This window comes from Furipterus horrens, unplaced genomic scaffold (genome assembly GCF_987537825.1).
Source record: "Furipterus horrens unplaced genomic scaffold, mFurHor1.1.pri manual_scaffold_5, whole genome shotgun sequence".
NCBI lineage: Eukaryota > Metazoa > Chordata > Mammalia > Chiroptera > Furipteridae > Furipterus > Furipterus horrens.
This window is the reverse complement of record NW_028327175.1, coordinates 121,460,889-121,484,391: the sequence shown is the minus strand read 5'-3', so window position 1 is coordinate 121,484,391 and position 23,503 is coordinate 121,460,889. Positions and strand designations below refer to the sequence as shown.

Sequence of the window (23,503 nt, the reverse complement as noted above, 5' to 3'; positions counted from 1 at the left end):
GACCCCATTCTGTCTGGGAGTATGGAGCTTCTGACACTCCCATCCACAACCCAGGCCAGCTGGGGAGCCAAAGGTCACCATGGTAAAGCCACAGCTGGCAAGCAGCTGGGCTGAAGTGTCAGTCTTTGGAACAGCAATGGCGAGGGACACGACATCAGCAAACACAGACAGAGCCAGGGCCACCATATACACATCTCTATATTTATATATTAGACACAGGCACAGGAGTGGGCAGGGGCACTGGGCTCTCCACGTGCCCCCACCTCCACTTCTGTTCACCCACATACAGAAGCAGCAGGAGCATTACATGTGGCAGCTTAGGGGAGGGAGTTCAGACAGGGCCCTGCTCCTCAGGTATACTAGCCCTTGAGCCTTAGGAATGTTCCTTCAGGGAAAATAGGTGAGGTTTTAATGAGGCCAGTGGGGCAGGGATGCCCTGAGTCCCTACTCAGTGACCCCTATCCCCCACCACTCCACAGTAGGTCATAGGGCAGCCAGAGCCCTTTGATTCCAAAACTACCATAGACTAGGATAGCTGGGGTAGAGGAGAGCAGCTGAGGGGAATTTGCTTTGGGGCCACCTGAGCCCCGCAGATCCCGGGAGGGGCAGGTGGGATAGAGGAAGCCTTGGTCTGCCTAAAGCAGGAGGCTTGAGAGAAGTGAGAGAAGGTGACCAGGCCCATCCTCTGCCCTGACTTGGGCTGCTGGGGTCCAGGCTGGGCGGTGTCCATTTTCTAACAGTCTACCAGGGGAGGGGCAGGCAGGAGGCAGGGCCTAAACAAAAAAGCAGGCAGGAAAGGAACCATTAGCACCCATGAGAGCACCTGCCCGAGCGCTGACCTCAACTTCTCTCATTTTATTCTCAGCTGGGTGAGATGTGTCTTAGTTTCCTTATGTGTAAATGGGGATAACATTAGTACCTATCTCATGGTACTGCTATAGGATTAAATGAGTCCATATACATAAACCTCTTAGAATGATGCTTAGTGCTCTGTTTGTTCTCATTATCAGGACTATTCCCAGGAAACTGAGGTGCAGAGGTGAAGTGTCTTGCACAATATCACGGGGCTCTTACAGTTGTGTCTGCCTTCCTTCTATCAGTCTACAGCTGGCAGGAAGACAGAAAAGACGAGAGGAAGAGCAGAGTGGGTCTGGACAGGCCTTGTGGAGTCTTCCAAAGAACCACTGACCTGGGCACCAGGTGTGAGAAAGCTTGGCATCTGGGTCAGGCTGAGCGCTGCTAGCTCCTCCCAAAGCAATTACTGCCCTACCTACCGCCTCTGCCCATACCGAGAGAGGCAAAACCTGGCTCCATTCCTTGGATGGGTGAGAGGGGCCCTCAAAGACCTCTGAAGGCCCAGAATGGCTACTGCGACTGGAGAAAGCAGGGTGTTGACAGGTGGGAGACACTTGTGGCTGGGGGAAAGGAGGAGGGACATGAAGACTAGGTAGACCACAGGTCTGAGGCCTGGGCAGGCTCTGGCCCTTCTGTTGCCACCAAACACAGGGATCATGGGCATGAGCATGGCTATATGGCCTGAGGGTGAATCTGCACGTGGGTGGTGGACAGCACTCACTAGGCCCGAGGAAGCAGAAGCACCTGTTCAGCTTAGGTGGCCTCCAGCACCCCAGGCTGGAAGCGGGCTGTCTCCTGGAATATGAGCTCCTTCAGCCGCTCTTTGGGTAGGTCATCCAGCTCCATGTCAAAGGTGAAAGGTTCCTCAGCCACTGGCTGGAGTGACAAAGAAGTGAGGCTTAGGCCAGATACTGAGGGATGCCTACCCAACTTACCCACCAGACCTGTTACCGGTAGCTGGCCCACCTCATCTGTTGGGTCGTAGTACTGCTCCAGGTATGGGTGAGCCAGGGCTTCTTCCACTGTGATCCGTTTATTGGGGTTAAAGGTCAACATCCGGTCCAGCAGGTCAAGGGCTAAGGAAGTGCAGGAATTAGGGGTCAAAGGGAAGTCTAGGGAAGTTCCCAGAAGCACTGTTTTGCTCCTCTGTGCTCAGGGGACCTGTCTACTCCAATAGCCGCTGGGCTCATACACCCAGTTTTTATCCCATGTTTGTTCCCATGTCTCTCTCACCTTTGGAGTCCGACTTGGGAAAAAGCTTGGCCCAGGCCACCTTGGTTTTGGAGGGCAGAGACTGTAGGTAGTTTCGGGCCTTCATGTTGATGATACAGTTCAGGTCCTCCTGGGATGGAGAGCCCAGGATACCTGTGGGTAGGGCAGGTGACTTGGTGAGAGATCTTCTCTCCTTTCTGGGGACAGAGGAGCCAAGAACAAGAGTGCCCACCAACCCATTCCAGGTCCTGCCAGTTATCTCCCAGCTAACACTATGGTGGTGATGCAAGGGGTCTGGATTTGGGCAACCTTGGGTTCAAATTTCAGCACCAGCACTTCCTAAGTATAGGGTATAGCCTTGCTTTTCCCATGTATCAAATGGGATAGTATCCGTATCTCACTGAAACACTGTGAAATGCTACAGGAGCTCCAAGTGTGGTGGTACCCCTGATCCGACTCCTACAGACCCACCGACCCTGACCTAAAAGAAACCTCACTTCCAATAAGCTAACATCCCTTCCACTCAGCTGGCCAGGTCCCCCTCACCCAGAATGTGGTTGAGCTGGTCCAGGTAGTGCTTGCCAGGGAAGATGGGCCGGTTGGAGAGCATCTCGGCCAGAATGCAGCCCACAGACCATATGTCAATAGACTTAGTGTAGCCCTGGGGAGGAGGAGAAGGTGGTGGGCTCCTGGGCCAGCCTCAACAGGTCCCTGTTGTCTGGGCCAAGCCACCACCCCAACCTCGATTCAATGCTTCAGGGAGGCAGAGAGCAGAGGCCTGCAGGAGCTAGTGCCCAGATCCCAAGAACGACAGCAATATGGCATGGCCCAGGGGGTAGACTTCCTGCATCATGGAGGTCACTGCTTGGCTCAGAGGTGGTTCCAGCGCCTTCTGGGACCTGATCCCTTTGGGGGTGGGTGGCCCCCTTACCTTGGAATTAAGCATGATCTCTGGGGCCCGGTACCAGCGGGTGGCCACATATTCCGTCAGGAAGCCAGTGTGGTCATGCTCAGGATCAGCGATCCGGGCCAGGCCAAAATCACAGATCTGGAATCCAACCCAGGCTGCTAAGCTTGGTACTCAAGGTCTCCACAGCCCAAGCAATCATATTGCCATGCTTCTGCCCATGCTGTTCCCTTTGCTTGCTATGTTCTCCTACTCCAGGGGACTATTAGTCAAATGGAAGCCCCAGACCCCACAGGGAGGAGGGAATAGGCACTCAGTCCTCTGACCTTAAGGTCGCAGGTGGTGTTGATGAGCAGGTTGGAGGGCTTTAAATCCCGGTGGAGCACATTGGCTGAGTGGATATACTTGAGGCCCCGCAGGATCTGGTAGAGGAAGTAGCAGACGTGGTCGTTGCTCAGCTGCTGGCTTTTGAGCAACTTGTACAGGTCTGTCTCCATCAGGTCCTGCACAATGTAGCTGAGGATGGTATCGGAGACCCCGCAGGTGGGGGTAGCAGGAGGTACTTAGTTAAGAACAATGGGTTCTGGTGACTAGGCTTCACATCCCCTCCAACTGACACCCCTAGGACTCAAGAGATCAGCCAACCCATATCAAGAACTGGGTAAGGCCCATACTCAGCAGTCGGGCTCAGTGCCTCTGTTGCATCTCAGCTGGTGACTTTGAACAAAGGCATTTCAGTTCTGTGTCCTCAGTTTCCCTACTAGGAAAAATGGGGACAATAAACTGTGGGAGGCAGAACTTCACAGTTAAGAGCAGCAGCTCTGGGCTTAACCTGATGGTGCTGAAACCACACCCAATGCTCATTGGTTTTATGACCTCAGCCTGCCTGAGCTTCTATTTCCTCATCTGAAAAGAAGGGGAAAGAATAGTTCTTTTGAGTGTGGTTGTGACAATGATACGAAATGACCCATGTAAAGCAGCCAGCCCAGTGCTTGGCATGTTTAAAGTGTTCAGCAAACATGAACTAGTATTGCTATTATAAATGCCTGAGCCACATGGCTGTTGAGAGGATTAAACGAGATAATGTATGAATACCATCTGGCATGCAATAATTTTTTTTTTTTTTTCAGAGAGAGGGGAAGGGAGGGAGAGAGAGAGAGGGGAAGGGAGGAAGACAGGGAGAGAAAAAGATGTGAGAGAAACATCAATTGGCTGCATCTCACACACCCCCAATTGGGGACCTGGCCTGCAACCCAGGCATGTACTCTGACAGGGAATTGAACTGGTGATCAATCCACTGAGCCACACCAGCCAGGGCAAATTTTTTAAAGTATTTATTTATTTATTTATTTATTAGAGAGGGAGAAAGAGATAGAGATAGAGAGCAACATCGATTTGTTGTTACACTAATTTATGCATTCACTGGTTGATTCTTGTATGTGCCCTGACTGGGGATCAAACCTGCAACGTTGGTGTATTGGGATGACAATATAACCAACTTAGCTACCTGACCAGGGCCAATAAATGTTTGCTTAAAAATAAATGCCTACCTTATGGGAATGGTTTGTGTAAGACAAATGAGAAACTCCAAACAGCACGCTCCTACTCAAAGAGTGCTTGATCATGGATCAGAAGACAGAGGAATGTATCCTTTTATATTTTAAGATTAAATACACACACACACACACACACACACACACACGTTACTTGGCTTGTCTCTGCAAGAATAAGTCAGGACTATCTTTTAGAATTAGCCTCAAAAGTGCCTTCTGAGAACATATGGACCAACCCTGTTGTTTTGTAGATGAGGCCCACCCAGTAAGAATGTTTAAGGTCACAGTGAGTTGGGGGTGAGTGTGAAGGTTTCCTGACCACAGTTTTCCTGACCACAGTTTGTGGTGGGAGCTGCAGACACTGCAGTATAAGTCCCCACACTTGGGTGGAGAACTGGGACTGACTGGGGGTAGGTAGAGTAGGGGAGAGGTGATGGGTATTACAAGTTACTAACAACAAGAGCCAGGCAGGAAGTGGACAACAAACTAGGAAAGCAATATGGGGGAAGGGCAACAAAGACAGGGCTGTGCCTCCCTGGGCAAGGTGCAAGTCCACAGGTGACTCAGGTGGGGCTCTGAGCAGGAAGTCCTAGCGAAAGAACCTGGTCTCTTTTGGGGGAGGGGCAGAGGCAGCAACAAAGGCTCTTGATTTCAGGCTTTCTGGGACTCAATTTTCTCATCTATGAAAGGGAGCTGAGACCCATCTCATAGGGCAGTTGGGAAATAGAATCAGAAACATCAAAGCTCTGAGCAAGTACTGCACTTGACTCATAGTAGGCCCTCAGAAAAGGGCAGTTTTCTTCCTGCCTGCTTGCCTTCCAGTCTGAGAACCCAGAGGGGAAGAAATCATCTGTTAAACAAGAACTGACTGTGGGCAGAGGCTGGATTATGTCACAGAACTGCACGTTAGGAGACAAAGCTCCCATACAGAACATCTTGCTCAGCCCCCCACAAAGGCACAGCATAGAGAACAGAGTTGCCCAAGGCTATACTGCCTGTCTGCAGCAAGCCAGGATTCACCTGAGGCCTCCCAGTACTCTTACACTCTGTGGCCTCCTTTTTGGCTAGAAGCTTTCTTTCAGTGGGTTTGTTTGGGGGGGTGACAGGTGACAGGGAAGGGAGCAGAAAGAGAGAGCCAGTGTTCTCCCAGCCCAGCTCTGAGGCTGTGCCTGGCCAGCCATCTGGCCAAGGTGAAGGATACACATCCCTCATGGCTTCCAGGGTAGATGCCCGAAGAATGTCTCGGATGCCTATGACATTCTCATGGTGGAAACGCAGCAAGATCTGGATTTCCCGCAGGGTGCGCTGGCAGTAGGTTTGATGTTCGAAGGGGCTGATTTTCTTGATGGCCACGCGTGTCTTGCATATATGGTCGTAAGCTGAGCTGAGAGGGCCAGAGAGGTGTTGTTGGTGTGGTCTTACAAAGGTGGAGTCCAGGCCTGGTGGCCCCACCCAGGCCATGGCAGGGAAGGGAGGGAGTAAGAGCGGGCTTTGGCCAAGTCATAAACAATGCTGGTTCCTTCCTGCTGTGAAAGCCTGGGATCTCCAGGGAGAAAGCTGGGGACCAGCCAGGCAGCCCTTCAGTGACTTCACAAAGAGAGGAAGAGACTGACCGCTCACTGACTTCCCCTCTCCTCAACCCTTTCCATTCCAGCTGCCATGACCCCTCATCCTCCCCTTCCCATGATGAGCTCCCTCAACCCAAGGCAGGTCCAGGGGCTGGGAGATGAGTGGAGGACACACAGTGAGACCAATACAGGGAGATGGAGGGTGTCACAGGGGGTACTGAAGGGAAGGGGTAAGGCAGGCACCGAGTCAGGGTACATGGGCAGCAGAGCTCTTCCCAGATGAACAGAGGCTCAGAGCACGCAGTGGGGATGGGAAAACTCACAGACCCCTCCCAAAAGTTGCAGGGAGGCACTCCTGGACCCCTCATGGCTCTCTGGACCCCTGACCCCCAGGCCCAAAGCACTGCCCCACCCTGCTGAGCCCTGAGATCTGCTCTTTTCTTCCAAACTCCCAGACAGGCCTCGCGGAGGGGCTCTAAGGCATCCTCTTCTCAAAGTAGGGTCCTTCATTCTCTCTCCACCAAGGACAGAACCTCCCCAAGAACACTTCTTCTCTTCATTTCACCCCAAGTCAACAGGGTCCCCAAGGTCCCCACAGCTTCCGCCATATACTCAGATACCTCTCCCTTCATTACAGAATAGTCAGTTCAAAGGTTCCAAGCCGCCTCTCCTTCGAACGCAGGCAGCGCTGCCTCCCCCAGAAAGCACTCAAGGCCCTCTCCCTGGGATGGTGCCCGGCCGCGCGAAGCCCCTGCCTCTTCAGGACACTCGGATCTTCAAGGCCCAGAGAGCACTCAGCACCCGGCAGCCCTCCCCACCCGCCCCAGCCTCCTCCCCAAGAGACGCCCCCTGCCCCGCAACGCCCCCTCACCTGACCATGCCGTAGGCGCCCTCGCCGATGTACTGCAGCTGCGTGTAGCGCGGGCCCACGTCGAACTGCTGCCCCTTTACTATCTCCACTTCCCCCGGGCCCCCCGGGCCGACCCCATCTGCTCCCCGGGGCTCCCCGCCCCCGCCCCCCTGAGCTGCTGCCACCGCCGCCATCTCCACTCCTCCCCTCCTGCCCGCCCGCCTCTCCCCAGCGGCCCCGCCCGAGGCCCCGCCCCTTCCCGCCCGCCCGGTCACCCGCGGAGCCCCGCGCGCCAGGCCCTGTTCTCCCCGCGTCCTTGCGTCCGTCACGTGACGCGCCCTAGCGTGCGCCCGGCTTTGCCACAGCTGGTTCCCTGGCAGCTGGCACCCGCCGGCTCCGTCTGCTTTAGTCAGCGTAGGGGCTCCCCATGGCCGCCTGGAAAAGGTCTAGACCTTCCCGCCGAATACAGAACAGCGAGTACGGCCTCCCGGTGACCTAACCAGAGCCACTCAGCAAGTGTGTGATGGAGCTGGGACCAGGACCGCGTCTCCTGGCAGAGCCGCTGCAGCCGGAGGAGTGGCCTGGGGCTGGGGCTGGGACCTTAAGGGAGTACTCACCAGCCCTCGGAGTTAGGCCTCCCTGAGCTGGCTTCGGCCCGACGATGAGTGATCTCGCCTGTGTTTCACAGTAGCCGTCGGAGACGACTTCCTCACAAATGAGTCCTGCCTCTCGCATGTGCAGAAACTGAAGCCTGAGCGGGGCTGGCGACTTAGTCACTCAGACAACTGAGGGCTGGAGAACCCAGGGGTCCGGACGCCCAGACAGAGGCCTTTGACATGCGCTAGGGAACAGACCTATGTCAGCAAATGTGCAGTCCCCTCACGGCAGGGAACAGATAATCCCAGCGTGCCTTTACTTGGACAGAAAGGGAAAGGTGAGAAAGCTGCTTGCTGCCTGTGTTGACTGGGCTTGATTAAACCATACTGTCAGGCTTTTTTCAAAAACAGCAAAATAGGTCGCATTTTTTGCTGTCACTGGATTTGGCAAAACTGGAATCCCGTCAAGATCATCATCTGATTCTGTACTAGACTTTATAGTTGACCACTTCGGTTTCTTCCTTGGGTACACCCCACAATCTAGGTGTCATCTGATTTTCTTAGCTGGATGAGTGGGACTATGCCTGTCTTGTTCATTAGTGTACAGTGCCTAGCACTTGTACTCTGAAAATTTTTTGAATGGATGAATCAAGTTTTATAGGAGTTGGGAAGCTGAGACTCAGAATATCTTCTGACACAGAGGCTCTTTTTAATTCCACTCAGTTTCCCAGAATCATAGATTGTTAAAACTGAAGGGTCCTCAGAGGTGATCCAGTCTAGTCCCCTCTCTTCACAGTGAAGATGTGAGCTGGAAGCTTCAGAAAAACACTTTGTTAGGCTTCAGTAAGTAATCACATTGTTTTTTTCCTCCTGTAGAAGCTGGGAGGAGGTCCTTATATGCATTATAGAACAAGAAGCAAAGTGGAACAGTAATTATTCTGAAATTGCTCATAATTAGATCTATGGCCAGGTACTCTAATTCAGTTTAATGAGACCAAGTTGCTGGTGGTTCCCAGTAGCCCACAAGCCAGTGAAGGTTCAAGAGGTGTTAATTAGATCAATGTTTTAAAAAGTTATTCATTTGATAAGCTGTTGAGTGACACTGCGTGCAAAGCTCTGAGCCAGGCACTGTGGCTGATATAAGATTACTGTATAGTGTGAATTAGTGGTTGAGAGCAGAAGGAAAACTCTGACTCCAAAAAAAAAAAACCTCCGCTGCCTTGCGGCATACCTCTTCAGGGGAAAGGCTAAGGGAGTAAACCCCAACAGAAAATCCGGAGCCGGAGTCCCTAAGGCGGTTTGACGTTGTAGTCAACACCGGCAACTCCTGCGGCGCACCTGAAGCCAAGCTGTATTGACTCCGTCTTTCCCTTGGACCCTTCAGCTGCGAAGAGAGGGGGGGTCTGCTGCATGGGCAACAGCAGACCCTCCATATCACCCTGCCCAGGCTCTGTAGCTTCAGCTTCACTGGAGAGGACACTCCAGCGTCATCACAAGATGTCGATTCAACACGGGAGGAGACAGATACCGTGTCACTCCCGAGTCGGACTGCACAGCCATTCTCGGCGGTGCAGATAGACTCTTAAGAAGCTACACCATCGTCTCTCGAGACGGACGGCTGCCGACGAATGGTTGAGAGCAAGAGCTCTCTGGAGCCGGATTGCCCAGGTTAGAATTTTGTTTCTGCCACTACTCACTTTGTTACTCTGGGTGGATTACCCGTTGGCCTCTCTACCTGTGGCGTTTCTAATCTATTGAAGAGAAGAGATGCAAATATATAAATCAATGTAATACAAGATAGGGGGATGTAATATATGGTGTGTGAACTCAGGGGTGGGCGAGGCCACCCTTTCTAGAGAAGTGAGGAAGGAGTAATGCAGGAGGTTGCAGTTACATCATTGAGAAAGAAGTAGGGTTTCAGAGAGTGGGGATAGAGGAAAGATATCAAGAAGAAGGGGCAGCATGATTTGGCCAGTGCAGCTGCAGTATTAAAGTATTAAAGGAGCCCTGGCTGGTGTGGCTCAGTGGATTTGTTACAGAAACAGGGGAGTCCAAAAAACCCCAGAGTTTGCTGCTGGGGGATGGGGAGAAGGAAGCAGCTTTCAGAATGCCTCCACATGCCTGAGGCTGGTGGCTGGTGTCTTTGTTATGCAAAATTGCTTTAATGCATCCAAGGCCTCTGGTAGATGGGTGGGGTCTTGGACCATGGGATGGTACTGAAAGAGTTTACAGAGCCTGCGTGAGGTCCTGTGAATGTTCAGAACTGGTTACCACACCCACTGCATCAGAGGACGTAGTCAGGGATTTAAAAATGAGCGGCAGACATTTTAGCCAGGCAGACCATGTGAATTTAACTGGGGACAGGCAGATCATATGGGAGTCTGACGATGCAGTTTTAAGGAAGGGATGTACCTTGCTGCTTTGAAAAGGAACAGACTGAACATGTGGATTACAAAGGACTAACTATGCAGTTTACAAGGAGGCTGAGAATCCATGAGGTTCTGGGTTAAAAGCTGGTGGGCACCATAACACAGACGAGGTCTCCCCAATCAGAATTGAATGATTGGAAGTTACTGGTAAAGCTGAACTGTGTTTAGAAAGTAGGGAAACGGTATCTCTAACTTTTCTAAAACTAGCCTGATTTGGTAGGGGGAGGCAAGGATATATGTTTTCGGTGTTTTAAGGAACATAAAACTTAACGGCAGAAATCCGCAAATAATCTAAATCTACGTAACTGTTAAGTAAGCAATTCTTTTTTTTTTCACTAAACTCTGGTATTGAGAGTTATAATTCTGTCAGTAGGCAATTGGACCCCTAACTAAAGAGCCCGTAGGTTCTGTTTCAATTGGAGCAGCCCAGGGGTTCTGTAACATATCGAGTGCCGGCCTGCAAACCAAAGGGTTTCTGGTTCGATTCCCAGTCAGGGCACATGCCTGGGCTGCAGGCCATGTCCCCAGTTGGGGGTGTGCAAGAGGCAACCACACATTCATGTTTCCCTCTCTTCCTCCTTTCCCCTCTCTCTAAAAATAAATAAATAAAATCTAGGAAAAAAAAGTATTAAAGGAAGTTCAGGCTGGAGAGGTAGGTTGAGGCTAGACTGAGGAAGGCCTTGGATTCTGGCAAGTTTAGATGTTACTCAGTAAACAGTAAAAGCCTTTGAGGGACTTTTGCCAGACCATTTTGCAACTGTGAGAATATAGTAACTCAGAAAACACCATGGAGTTCAGCATGGAGACAGATTTCCTGAATGGCAGTGAATTTCTTGTTTTAGGAAAGGCTAATGTATCCCAATTCACCTCCTGCTGTGTCTTACTCCATTCAAAGGCATGTAACTGAGCCCTGGCTGGTGTGGCCTAGTGGATTGAGCACCATCCTGCCAGTTCCCAGTCAGGGCATGTGCCTGGGTTTCGGGCCAGGTCTCCAGCTGGGGGCATGACAGAGGCAACCGATTGCTGTCTGTCCCCCCCCCCACTCCCCCGCCCCCATCCGCTCTCTCTAAAAATAAATAAGTAAATAAAAGGCATGTAACTGAGTTCCCCTCTAGTGGCTGAGGTTGGTACTTCCTTGGAGATTGGACTGGGATTTCTTCTATTTCATAGATTTATAGTTAACTAATATAGACTGAACATCTATTTTGTGCCAGGCACCTTTATGTATTTTATCTCTGAGCATCCTCACAGCAGCCATATGGAGGAGATACTATAACCATTTAAAAGGAAAAAAAAAAAAAAAAAAAGCAGAAGCTTACTGAACTGTGGAGTTGGAAGAAGCTGGAAGAATCATTTTCTCCGTCCAGGAACTCATCACCTCACAGCTCACCACACCATTAGAGTTGTTCTAACAGCTGCTATTTAGCTTAGCTCTCTCCTCTTAGATCTGCCTAGTCTAAGCTTTAAACCAGTTCTTACCTCTTTGTGATATCAAGGTCACAGGAGAGGTCAGTGGATAATTTGCCCAGGGTAGCACAAACGAGTAACATTTGAAGAGTGCCAATGACCATTCCCATTTCAACTATCGCAGCTAGCCAGTACCAACTGAGAAAGCAGCAACTGTGCAGGAATAAGGGTCAGAACACTGACTTTTTTTTTTTTTTTTTTTAAATTCAAGAAACCTATGTTACAGTCTTCTTGTGACACTTCTTCATATATTAGAGATCAGCTATGACCAAACATTTTTCCTCTGGTATAAACATTCCTCAGCTGATACCTTCTCTGAAATCTTTGTGGTCAGCTCTGCCTGACCCCACAGGCTCCTTCCCTGGGCTGCCCTTCTCCCCAGCCTCCTTTCTCCACAGTATATCCTTTAGTTACATCATATTCCTGTGGTGACAGCTCTTTCCTTTATGTAAAATCTCTAACTTTAGCCATTGCCTTTCTCCCTGGTTCCAGTTCCAAAGTTTCCTTGTTTGCTCAACAGCTTCACCTTGAGCCTAGCCGATACATAAAATTCAGCATGTCCAGTGAAAATCCTTTAGAGGGTTTTCTTTTCTAGACTCTGTTTGATTCAGTAATGCCACCATTCTCTCGGAGTTGAACTCTGGAATTTTTAAATTTTTTTCATCTCTCTCCATATCTAGCCAACTCCTTGCCATTTTATTACCCTAGTATTTCCCAAAGCCATCCTCTCCACCGTTGATCAAGCCCTTATTTCATATTTTAATTTTTTTACTTTAAAAAACTTTTAATTTCAGAACACACCCAAAAGTTGCAAAAAAGAGTTTAAAGAATTTCTGTATACCCTTCATCAACACTCCCTAAATGTTAACATTTTAAACAAATACAGGACAATAATTAAAATCAAGATGTTAACCTTGATAGAGTTAATCTATAGATCTGTTACAAATTTTGCCAACTGTCCGCTAATCTCCATTTTTTGGTTTAGGATCCAGTTCATGATCCAGTTCAGTCCAGTTATGACTCCTTAATTTCCTTTAATCTGGAATAGTTCCTTGGTTATTTACTTATTTATTTATTTAGTCTTTCATGACCTTGACACTTTTGAAGATTATAGGCTAATTATTTTGTAGACTGTTCCCCAGTTTGTGTTTGTCTGATGTGTCCTTGTGATTCCTCATTTCACTTTGCTTTTACTATCTTATTGTACTCTTACTATTGTGCTAACTAGTCTCCTTTTCCTCCGTCTTCTCTCTACTCAGGCCTAAAACACAGCCCTGATGAAGTCTGTATTAAGCAGGAATCTTACAGTAACAATAGGTCAAAGACCCAGCTCAAACTGACTTAAACAGGAAAGGATATTTATTTGCTTCCTTATAGAAAAGCTTAGAGGTAGATGTTAAAGCACAGTTGGCTCCAGGGACTTAAAAAATGTTGTTAGGACATTGGTCCCATCTTTGAGCTGTGCTTTCTTCTGAATCAGTTTCATTCTCAGGTGGTTTCTCTCATGGTGACAAGATCACTGTCATATTTGCTTTTTTTCTGGGAACTCCAAAGGGAAGAAAGCTCTGCCTGTCTGCCTGTATCTCTCCACCCCTCTCCCGCTGTTCTCTGTCTCCTTATAGCTAAAATCCCAGATGTGACTCCCATTGGTTATTGGTTCTGTTTGGAGCCTGTACAAATCCCTGAACCAATCAGTGTGGAATTGGGGGGTTAGTTATCTCTACTTGCATGACTTGAACTGGGCTGGGGGAAGGATGGCTTTCCCAATGAAAATTGGGTGCTTTTCCCCAGAAAGTGTTGAGCAGACAAAAAAGCAGTGCCCATTTCAAAGTTTCTGCTTAGAAATTCTAAATTCCTCTCTTTAATTACCAAATGAAGTCCAAATTCCTTTACCAACATCCAAGGCCCCACCTATTCTGACCCAAATATATCTTTTCAGGCTCTAGCCAAACTGAATTTCTCCAAGGCTTGCATACCATACACATTCCTGCTTCTGCACCTGTGCTCATGCTGTTTCTGTTATTTGGGATGCCCCTTATGGGGATGGGTTTTTCAATGAAAGGAACCCTTTCCATATCCAGGATTAGCTCAGGTATTACCCCTTCATGAGCTGTTTCTGGTATCCTCCAACTGCATGTGCAAGTCCGCATTTCTTGTCTTAGAGCAAATGTCAAATTTGTATTATATCTATTTATGTACTCATCTTGCTTTCCCTACTAGATTGTAAAAGTTATTGAAGGTCATAATGCTGGTGTCCTTATTTTTAAACCCTCTTCATTATCAAGTAGTGTTTTGCACTCAATAAATATTTGTTGAGTGAGGGAATTGAATATTTATGGCATGGTCTGCACAGGCTTTATCAGCTGGAATCTGCTTTCCTGGATGAGCTCAGGGTTGAGAGTGTTCCTGTTAAAATGCAGCATCCAGATAAAATGCCATTAAAAAAAAACAACAACTGTAGTTGTTTATTTAGTTTTAGAGAAGGGGGAGGGAGATAGAAAAAGAGAGAAACATTGATCAGTTGCCTCTCGCACACCCCCAGCCAGGACCTGGCCTGCAACCCAGGCATGTGCCCCGACCAGGAATTGAACTGGCAACCTTTTGGTTTGTGAGACGATGCCCAACCCACTGAGCAACACCAGTAGGTAGAATGCCATTATCTATATCTAGTCTGACCAATGGGAGTACACTATGAATATTGCTTCCCTCTCATTGGCCCAATAACCTCCACACAGAGCCTTATCTTGAACCTCCGATCTAAATATATACTGCTTGTATGGACTTCTTTTCTTCCATGCCATTTAGCACAATTTGTCATTATAGATTCATTTGTGAGGTAATAGAGTGCTAAGTGTGGGGGCTTCAAGGTCCCTCACTTTCAGCTTCTGGGAATTCACTTCCCAGAACTGTGGAGAGATGAGGTATACTCTATTAACTGCAGAAGCTTGGATTATGTTATTTCAACATACATTTATTGAACCCCTTTGTGCCAGATAGGCAACGGCTAAATTGGAGGGGAAAACTGAGTGCCTCCCAAGTGCTAGATGTTTGGGGGTACCATGATCTAACCTAATTTTCACACTAGCTTTGTGAACTAGATGCTAGACGTCAGCCTCTTTTCACACAAGGGGCAGCTGGGTTGGAAAGGGTGGGTGACTTGCTTGAAACCACACACTTGATAAATGTCGGGCCTGGGACTCAAATGTCTATCTGACTCTCAAGTGGAGACTATATAAACAGGTGGCACATGTCACTTTGTTTTCCTTTAATTTGAAAAAACAAAAGGGGGGGGGTGAAGAAAAAACAAAGGAAAACAAATACAGGCTCTGGAATAAGAATGCCCAAGTTAGAATCCTGTTACCACTTATCACTTGTTTAACTTCTTCCTTAGCTTTCTTGTCTGACAAAGAGACTGTTGAGATTTAAATGCTTTTATATATGAGTCTGGGAGGGGGGCTGTGCCATAGCTTTTCTTAACTTTAGTTTTATTAAATGTAAATTTGTGACAATAAAACTAATTCTATCTCCTTCACAAAGTTCATAGGTGTAGTAATGTTTTGGAGATTTTTGTATATGCAGGCCTTAAAACTGCAAAAGATAACAAATGTTCCATGTCTCTTATGATTAGAAACACTTCCCTAAGTTGACATCAAATTTTAACTGTTTTTAAGATTAAGATATTAATTACCAATAAAAATCCATCCATTTTAAGTATACAGCTTTATGAATTTTGGTAATTGAATACAATCATGTAACAATCATCTTAATCATTATATAGAACTATTTCTTCAAACTAAAAAGTCCCCTTCCGGTGACTCTGTCTCCCAGGCATTGACTGAACTACTTCAGTCACTCTAGTTTTGCTTTTTCTAGGATTTCATATAAACAAAATCATACAGTATGTAGTGTTAATGTTTGACCTTTTACACTTAGTATATTTTTGAGATTAACTTATATCATATATATTAATACTTCATTCTTTGAAGTCAACTTTTAAAGAAAAGATTATTATTTATTTATTTTTAGAGATGGGAAGGCAGGGAGAAAGAGAAGGGGAGAGAAACATCAATGTGTGAGATAGATCAACTGGTTGCCTCTCACATACCCCCATTCCAGGACCTGGCCAGCAACCCAGACAAGTGCTCTGACTGGGAATTGAACAGGTGACCCCTTGGTTTACAGGCTGGAGCTCAATCCACTGAACCACACCAGCCAGGGCTGAAATCAACTTTTTAATTGAGATATAATTCATATACCATAGAATTCACCATTTTAATGTGCATAGTTCAGCAATTTTTAAAGTACATTCACAAGGCTGTGCCACCATCACCACTATGTGATTCCAGAAAATTTTCATTACCCCATACCCATTATCAGTCACTCCTCCCCCCATTCCCTCATTGTTCTATTCCCAAAAACCATTAATCTGCTTTCTGTCTCTATGAATTTGCTTATTTTGGGTATTTCATGTAAATAGAATCATAATATGTGGCCTTTTGCATTGGGCTTCTTTTTTTTAAAGTATATTTTATTGGTTATGTTGTTACAGTAGACCCAACATTTTTTTTTCCCTTTGCCCCCTTCCGCCCAGTACCCCACTTCTCTTCAGCAATCCCACCGCCCTTAGTTTGTGTCCGTGGGTCATGCATACAAGTTCTTTGGCTTCACCCTTTCCTATATTATTCTTAACTTCCCCCTGTCTATTTTCTACCAACCAACTATGTTTCTAAATCCCTGCACCATTTCCCCATTTCTCTCCCTTCCCCTTCCCAGCTGATAACCCTCCAAATGATCCCCTTACCTGTGATTCTGTTCCTATTCTGATTTGCTTAGTTGGATTTTGTTTTTATTTTTTAGATTCAGTTGTTGATAGTTGTGAGTCTGATGTCATTTTAGTGTTCATAGTTTTGATCTTATTTTTCTTAAATAAGTCCCTTTAACATTTCATATAATGATGTCTTTGTGATGATGAACTCCTTTAGCTTTACCTTGTCTGGGAAGCACTTTATCTGCCCTTCCATTCTAAGTGATAGCTTTGCTGGATAGAGTAATCTTGGTTGTAAGTCCTTGCTTTTCATTACATTGAATACTTCTTGCCAGTCCCTTCTTGCCTGCAAAGTTTCTTTTGAGAAATCAGCTGATAGTCTTATAGGCACTTCTTTGTAGGTAACTTTCTGCTTTTCTCTAGTTGCTTTTAAGATTTTCTCCTTATCTTTAACCTTTGGCATTTTAATTATGATGTGTCTTCATGTGGTCGTGTTTGGGTCTAGCTTGTTTGGGACTCTGTGCTTCCTGGACTTGTATGTCTATTTCCTTTACTAAATTAGTGTTACAGAAACAGGAGAGTCCAAAAATCCCCGGAGTTTGTGGCTGGGGGAATGGGGAGAAGGAAGCAGCTTTCAGAATGCCTCCACACGCCTAAGGCTGATGGCTGGTGTCTTTCATTATGTAAATTGCTATAATGCATCCAAAGCCTCAGGTGGATGGGAGGAGTCTTGAACCAGGTGATGGTATGGAAAGCACACAGAGCCTACGTGGGGTTTTGCCAATGGTCAGAACTATTGGCAACATCCACTGTGTCAGAGGATGCAGTCAGGGATATATAGGCAGCTGCGAACACTTTAGGGGGGGGCACGCTCGGGGGCTGTCTCCCTCGCTGGTGAGTGTTCGCAGAGGTGCTGTGGAGAAGGAGAGGAGATCCATGCGGTTTACAGAAAGAAGACAGTTCGCAAGGAGGCTGAGAATCCAGGCGGTCCTGCACCGAGAGCTGGAGGACACCACAGCACAGAAAGGACCTCGGCAATCAGGTTGAGTGATTGGCAGCTGCTGGTAAAGCTGAACTGTGCCTAGGAAGTAGGGAAACGGTGTTTCTGACCTCCCTAAAACTGGCTAGGTTTGGTAGAGGGGAGGCAAGGATATGTGTAACTGTTAAATAAACAATTTTTCTTTTCACTCAAATATAATGTTCAGAGTTGTAATTTTGGCGGCGGGCAATCGGACCCCTAACTAAAGAGCCCGTGGGTTTGTTTTCAATTGGAGCAGCCCACGGGCTCTGCAACTATTTGGCGACCCAGATGGGACATTAATAAATTGCCCGTGGCAGGCCGACCCCCTTGGAAGACATCTTCTGAGGGCGCTGACCACCTAAATATGCCTGGAGAGTGAAAAGAAAAAAACTGAGAAGGGGGATGCCTAAGTGGTATATATGTTTTCTGGTCCTTGCCTCTCCCCAGGTAGAGGTCGTTTCTGCGGCACTGCCCTCTCCCCAGGTGGAGGCGGCTTCCACCACACCACCCACTCCACAGGTGGGAGTGGCTTCCGCAGTGCTCACCCCTTTGCAAACTCAAGGGACTTTTCTCGTACCACCCTTTTTGATTCTGGCTTCTGAAGTGACTGCAAAGCCAATGACTCCACCCCTGCAGGAGGAGAAATGGGTCTCTCCCTCCAGAGCCCGCATGAAGGTTGTGAATTGGACACTGAGCCTCATAGGTATACTGCCATTTTGGGTAAGCCACGTGAGTGCTCCACCATGGTGGTAGAGTCGCGTGGGTTTGCCACCATCTTGTGGGTGGCACTTATGGGTGCTGCCATCTTTAAAGATGCTGCATGTAATGCTACCGTCTTTGAAGTGGGCAAAATGGTGGGTTAGGTATGCTCTTAAGGTGATGTGCTTTGTTTGTAAAATGGTATATGTCTAAACATTCAGGTCACTGCTGCATGACAGGTGTTTGCAAGGTCTAAGCTTAAGAAAACTGCAGGATATCTCTGCAAATCTAGGGAACTTTTAGCTGCCAGATACTGAGTTTGAGTATAGTCCTTTACAGTGTGAAAAAAAAAAAGAACAAGAATTGGAAATGGGTTATGGTTAAAATCTGAATGGGTAAATATATGGAAAGTCTGGAAATGTTGTATAATAAGGTTGTAAAAGTTTTTAAACCTGGGAAAAGGAAATCTCAACAACTTGTGGTCTTATTGTATGGTTACCATACCTCTGTATTGGCATTTAGCCTTGGGACCTATGAAAGGTCATTTGGAATTCCCTGTATTGGAATTGGCATTAGCCATTGGTGACCTAGGAAAGGTCATTTGGAATTCCCTGTATTGGTTTGGCATTAGCCATTGGAGACCTATGTAAGGTCTAGAATTCTCTGAGACCTAGAAAGGGCCTGGAATTCTTTGGTTTGGCATTAGCCATTGGAGACCTATGTAAGGTCTAGAATTCTCTCAGACCTAGGAAAGGTCTGGAATTCTTTGTATTGGTATTGGCCATTGAGACCTATGAAAGGTCTAGAATTCTCAGACCTAGGAAGGGTCTGGAATTCTCTGTATTGGTATTGGCCATTGAGACCTATGAAAGGTCTAGAATTCTCAGACCTAGGAAGGGTCTGGAATTCTCTGTATTGGTATTGGCCATTGAGACCTATGAAAGGTCTAGAATTCTCAGACCTAGGAAAGGTCTGGAATTCTCTGTATTGGTATTGGCCATTGAGACCTATGAAAGGTCTAGAATTCTCAGACCTAGGAAGGGTCTGGAATTCTCTGTATTGGTATTGGCCATTGAGACCTATGAAAGGTCTAGAATTCTCAGACCTAGGAAAGGTATGGAATTCTCTGTATTGGTATTGGCCATTGAGACCTATGAAAGGTCTAGAATTCTCAGACCTAGGAAGGGTCTGGAATTCTCTGTATTGGTATTGGCCATTGAGACCTATGAAAGGTCTAGAATTCTCAGACCTAGGAAAGGTCTGGAATTCTTTGTATTGGTTAGAATTCTCTGAGACCTAGGAGAGGTCTGGAATTCTCTGTATTGGTACTGGCTCTATATAGAAGGACAAGGATTTTCCTCCACACTGTGTATTTTTCTCCTTACCTGATGCCTCCAGAGTTTGGCAATTTTGAAGAATTAGGTAATGACATTAGGTTTCTTTGCATAAAACTAACAAGACCAGTTGTTAATAGAGGTTCTTACCAAGACTTTGGCTGGAATGACATGCCTGAGGAAGGCATGCTTGGGCTCTGGTTGTCACCAGAAAGCCTTGAGGAACTAGACTTGACTTTTGAAGCTAAGGAAAGCCCAGAAGAAAAAGCCTGGCACCTTGGTTGGTTGTGTGGTTCATGGCGATCTTTCCAGGGAAGGAACGAAGGTTGCTTTCCTGAAAGGTGGCTAGAAGGAACCTTAAGACATAATGGAAAACCTGAAGGATTTGGTAAAGCAGGCGCTTAAAGACAAGGCTGAATGGCAGGTGTGTGGCTCAGCTCCTGTGCCCTGACGGGCAAACTAAAAGTCAACATGAAGGTTCCTACTGTAAGTTCCAGCAAAATAAACTTAAAGATCATATGTGATCAATCACTGCTCTTGTTGTTTTTATGCAAATGAACAGGCTAAATTATAAATGGACTTAATGCAGTCCCTTTACTGACAAGGAGGGTGACCTTAGGGAGAAAAATCAAGACTCAAGGAAAATCACAGTGCTCAGTGGTAGACCATAAACTAGTGCAGCTATCTGTCCCTAAAGTTTATTTTCATTTAAAGGTTGTTTTCATTTAAAAGTTGGACCAGGTTGTGACATTATAAAGGATAGAAGAATAGCAAGTGCCTTGCAACTGGAGGTCTTCCCAATAAGACAGTCTCGCAAATTTAGAGACTGGTTTGTGAATCATGTTGTGTGAATTAACGTGTGTGTTTTTTTGTTTTTTTCCTGTTTTCTTAGGGCATAAACCTATGATCTCTACCTGAGTGATTATCTGTATATATAGGCCTCACTTAAGAAGCCCACCTGCATTCCCACCTCCTGAGACTCAACGGCTTGGCCGAACTAAGTGGTTGAGTTGGTGAAGTATGGGGTGTCTGTGGGCTTCACCTTAAAACTGGTCTGTCTTTTCTGTCATAGTGGTTTGGACAGAAAGGGCCCAGAGGTCTGAGAGGGGGGAAATCTTAAAGTATACCCCTCAGCCCAAGCTAAGTGAAGTGGGCAAAAGGGCTTTGGACAGGTGTGACACGCCCTGCACACCTTCCTCCAAAGAAGCCATTTCTTTTTGTAATGTGAGGCACTGAGAGATAAATCCCTGCTTTTTTTGTCATCTAGTGATTATGGTTTTAATGATGCCTTTTGTATATAGCGGTTGTAGGTTGAATTGTGTTTTTTTAACCCTGTTGCCTTTTAAATCTATTGCCTCCAGAATACGACAAGGATGCCAGCTTGTCCAGCAGTGCCAGCCCTTGGAAACTAAGCATACCACTACCCAGAAACAGCCAGCTAACCTGGACTCTGCAAGATCTTTCCGCATGTGGAAAGGCCACCCTCCCCTACATCCCCACTCTTATTAGGGATCTCTAGACCCAAGGTTAGGTAGGACGATGACCACATCCAGCAGGAAGCAGTTAGAAGAGCATGAGACCTTCTCCCATTGTCCTTTATAAGATTATAAAGCGTCTAAGTCTGAGAGGCGGGAAACTGTTACAGAAACAGGAGAGTCCAAAAATCCCCGGAGTTTGTGGCTGGGGGATGGGGAGAAGGAAGCAGCTTTCAGAATGCCTCCACACGCCTGAGGCTGATGGCCGGTGTCTTTCATTATGCAAATTGCTATAATGCATCCAAAGCCTCAGGTGGATGGGAGGAGTCTTGAACCAGGTGATGGTATGGAAAGCACACAGAGCCTACGTGGGGTTTTGCCAATGGTCAGAACTATTGGCAACATCCACTGCGTCAGAGGATGCAGTCAGGGATATATAGGCAGCTGCGAACACTTTAGGGGGGGCACGCTCGGGGGCTGTCTCCCTCGCTGGTGAGTGTTCGCAGAGGTGCTCTGGAGAAGGAGAGGAGATCCACGCGGTTTACAGAAAGAAGACAGTTCGCAAGGAGGCTGAGAATCCAGGCGGTCCTGCACCGAGAGCTGGAGGACACCACAGCACAGAAAGGATCTCGCCAATCAGGTTGAGTGATTGGCAGCTGCTGGTAAAGCTGAACTGTGCCTAGGAAGTAGGGAAACGGTGTTTCTGACCTCCCTAAAACTGGCTAGGTTTGGTAGAGGGGAGGCAAGGATATGTGTAACTGTTAAATAAACAATTTTTCTTTTCACTCAAATATAATGTTCAGAGTTGTAATTTTGGCGGCGGGCAATCGGACCCCTAACTAAAGAGCCCGTGGGTTTGTTTTCAATTGGAGCAGCCCAGGGGCTCTGTAGCATTAGGGCAGTTTTCCTTCATTATTTTTTCACATAAGCTTTCAATTTCTTGTTCTTCCTCTTTTCCTTCTGGCACCCCTATGATTCAGATGTTGGCACATTTAAAGTTGTCCCAAAGGTTCCTGAGCCTCTCCTCATTTTTTTTCAATTCTTATGTCCTCATTCTGTACCGGTTGACTTTTTTCTTCCTTATGTTCCAAATCATTGATCTGAACCCTGGCTTCCTTCCCTTCACCATTGGTTTTGTGTGGATTTTCCTTTGTTTCACTTAGCATAGCCTTCACTTCTTCCTTTTTGCATTTGCCATACTAAGCATATCTGTCAAGCCTGTGGGCATCTTTATCACCAGTGTTTTGAACTCTATGTCTATTAAGTTGGCTATCTCCTGGTCGCTTAGCTCTCCCACTGGAACCTTGATCCATTTCCCCTTTTGGGCCATACTTCTCTGTCTCCTCAACTTGACACACTCCTGTGTTTGTTTGCCTCTGTGTCTTAGGTAGAGCTGTTGCACCTGTTACATTGTAAGGGGCGGAGCCTTAGGTATTCATCAGTACGGGCGACCCGTTTCACCGTCTTGTGGCACTGTATGTCGGGGAGGGGTCTGGGATGGAGCAATGCCACTTGCCCAGCATTTGCCTCTTTTCCAGGCACTTCTCCCACTTCCGTATGGGACTGGCGCCTCTCTAGCTGATGCCGTGGCCGTTGTTTCCAGAGTAGGTGGGTCTGCAGATGTTCTAGGACTGTGGGGGTCCTTTAAACAAGCAGACTCTACTGAGAGACCAGCAATTTCTTTCTCCACCTCAACCCCCACTTGTTTGCACAGTTGGAAGCAATGAGGCTTTATTTTCCCCGGCCCTGGTACCATGAGCTGTGCGGTCTTGTCTGGTGCTGGGAGCGGTCCCCAGGTGTCCCTCCCAACTTTTTAAAATGTGTGACTGCCCTTTCTGCCAGCCTGCTGCTGCCACTGCTGCTGCCAACATCACACCTCATGCTCTCTGCCCCGGCTCTACCCCTCCTACATGTCTGGATGGGTATTTCTTCTTTTTACCTTTGTTTGTTGGACTTCCATGCAGCTTGATTTTCTGCAACTTCAGGTTGTCTCTAGTTTTGAGGTATTTGTATTCCTTCTTAGTTGTGGAGGGAGACTCAGCTGCATTGGGCTTCTTTTAGTTAGCATGTTTTCAAGATTTACTCAGGTTGTAGCATGTGTCAGTATTTCATTCCTTTTAAAGATTTTGTTTATATTTATTTTTTAGAGAGAAGGAAAGGGAAGGAGAAAGAGAGGGAGAGAAACATTAATATGCAAGAGAAACATTGATTGGTTGCATCTTGCGCATTCCCAACTGGGGACCTGGCCTGCAACTCAGGCATGTGCCCTGACTGGGAATTGAACCAGCAACCTTTCAGTTGGCAGGCCAGCACTCAATCCACTGAGCCACACCAGCCAGGGGTCACTTCTTTTATGCCAGAATAATATTTGACTGTATGGAGATACTACACTTATATGTTCTCTCATCAGCTAATGGACATTTGGGTGTTTCCACTTTTTGACTGTTATGAATAATGCTTCTATGAACTTTCAAACACAAGTGTCTGTGTGAACATACGTATTCTATTGTCTTGGGTATATACCTACGAGTGGAATTGCTGTATTTATATAGTAACTGTTTAACCTTTTGAGGAACTGCCAGATTTTTTCATGGTGGCTGCACCATTTTACATTTTCATCAACAGTGTGTGAGGGTTCCAATTTCTCTACATTCTCACTTATTATTATCTGTATTAAAAAAAATTATACCCAATCTAGTAGGTGTGTGTGATGTAGTATCTTGTAGTTTTTATTTGCATTTTCCTGATGGTTATGTGCTTATTGGCCATTTG

The 23,503-nt window shown here is 46.9% G+C and overlaps 1 protein-coding gene across 2 annotated transcripts; it reads right to left on the bottom strand.

The window, feature by feature from the left end:
• Positions 1-180: 180 nt before the first annotated feature.
• On the bottom strand, positions 181-7,139 carry MAPK3 (mitogen-activated protein kinase 3). 2 transcript variants are annotated; one of them, XM_090277518.1, is made up of 9 exons: positions 6,967-7,139; positions 5,729-5,911; positions 3,301-3,490; positions 2,999-3,115; positions 2,614-2,728; positions 2,089-2,220; positions 1,822-1,931; positions 1,577-1,731; positions 181-773 (listed from the first exon to the last, which is right to left on the bottom strand). In XM_090277518.1, exons 1-8 carry the CDS (start codon positions 7,137-7,139, stop codon positions 1,609-1,611), a joined length of 1,143 nt encoding a protein of 380 aa, XP_090133644.1. In that variant the 3' UTR covers positions 181-773; positions 1,577-1,608. The 2 variants fall into 2 exon arrangements, with proteins under 2 accessions (XP_090133644.1, XP_090133643.1); XM_090277517.1 differs by having other exon boundaries at positions 1,600-1,731.
• Positions 7,140-23,503: the final 16,364 nt, after the last annotated feature.

Bases quoted from the DNA above. Each gene is read 5' to 3' on its own strand.
- MAPK3 (XM_090277518.1), bottom strand. From the start codon at position 7,139: ATGGCGGCGGTGGCAGCAGCTCAGGGGGGCGGGGGCGGGGAGCCCCGG. The intron at 2,221-2,613 runs GTGAGGGGGACC...CCCTACCCACAG, and splicing joins CCAGCTCAACCACATTCTGG to GTATCCTGGGCTCTCCATCC. The intron at 1,732-1,821 runs GTGGGCCAGCTA...TTGTCACTCCAG, and splicing joins ACTACGACCCAACAGATGAG to CCAGTGGCTGAGGAACCTTT.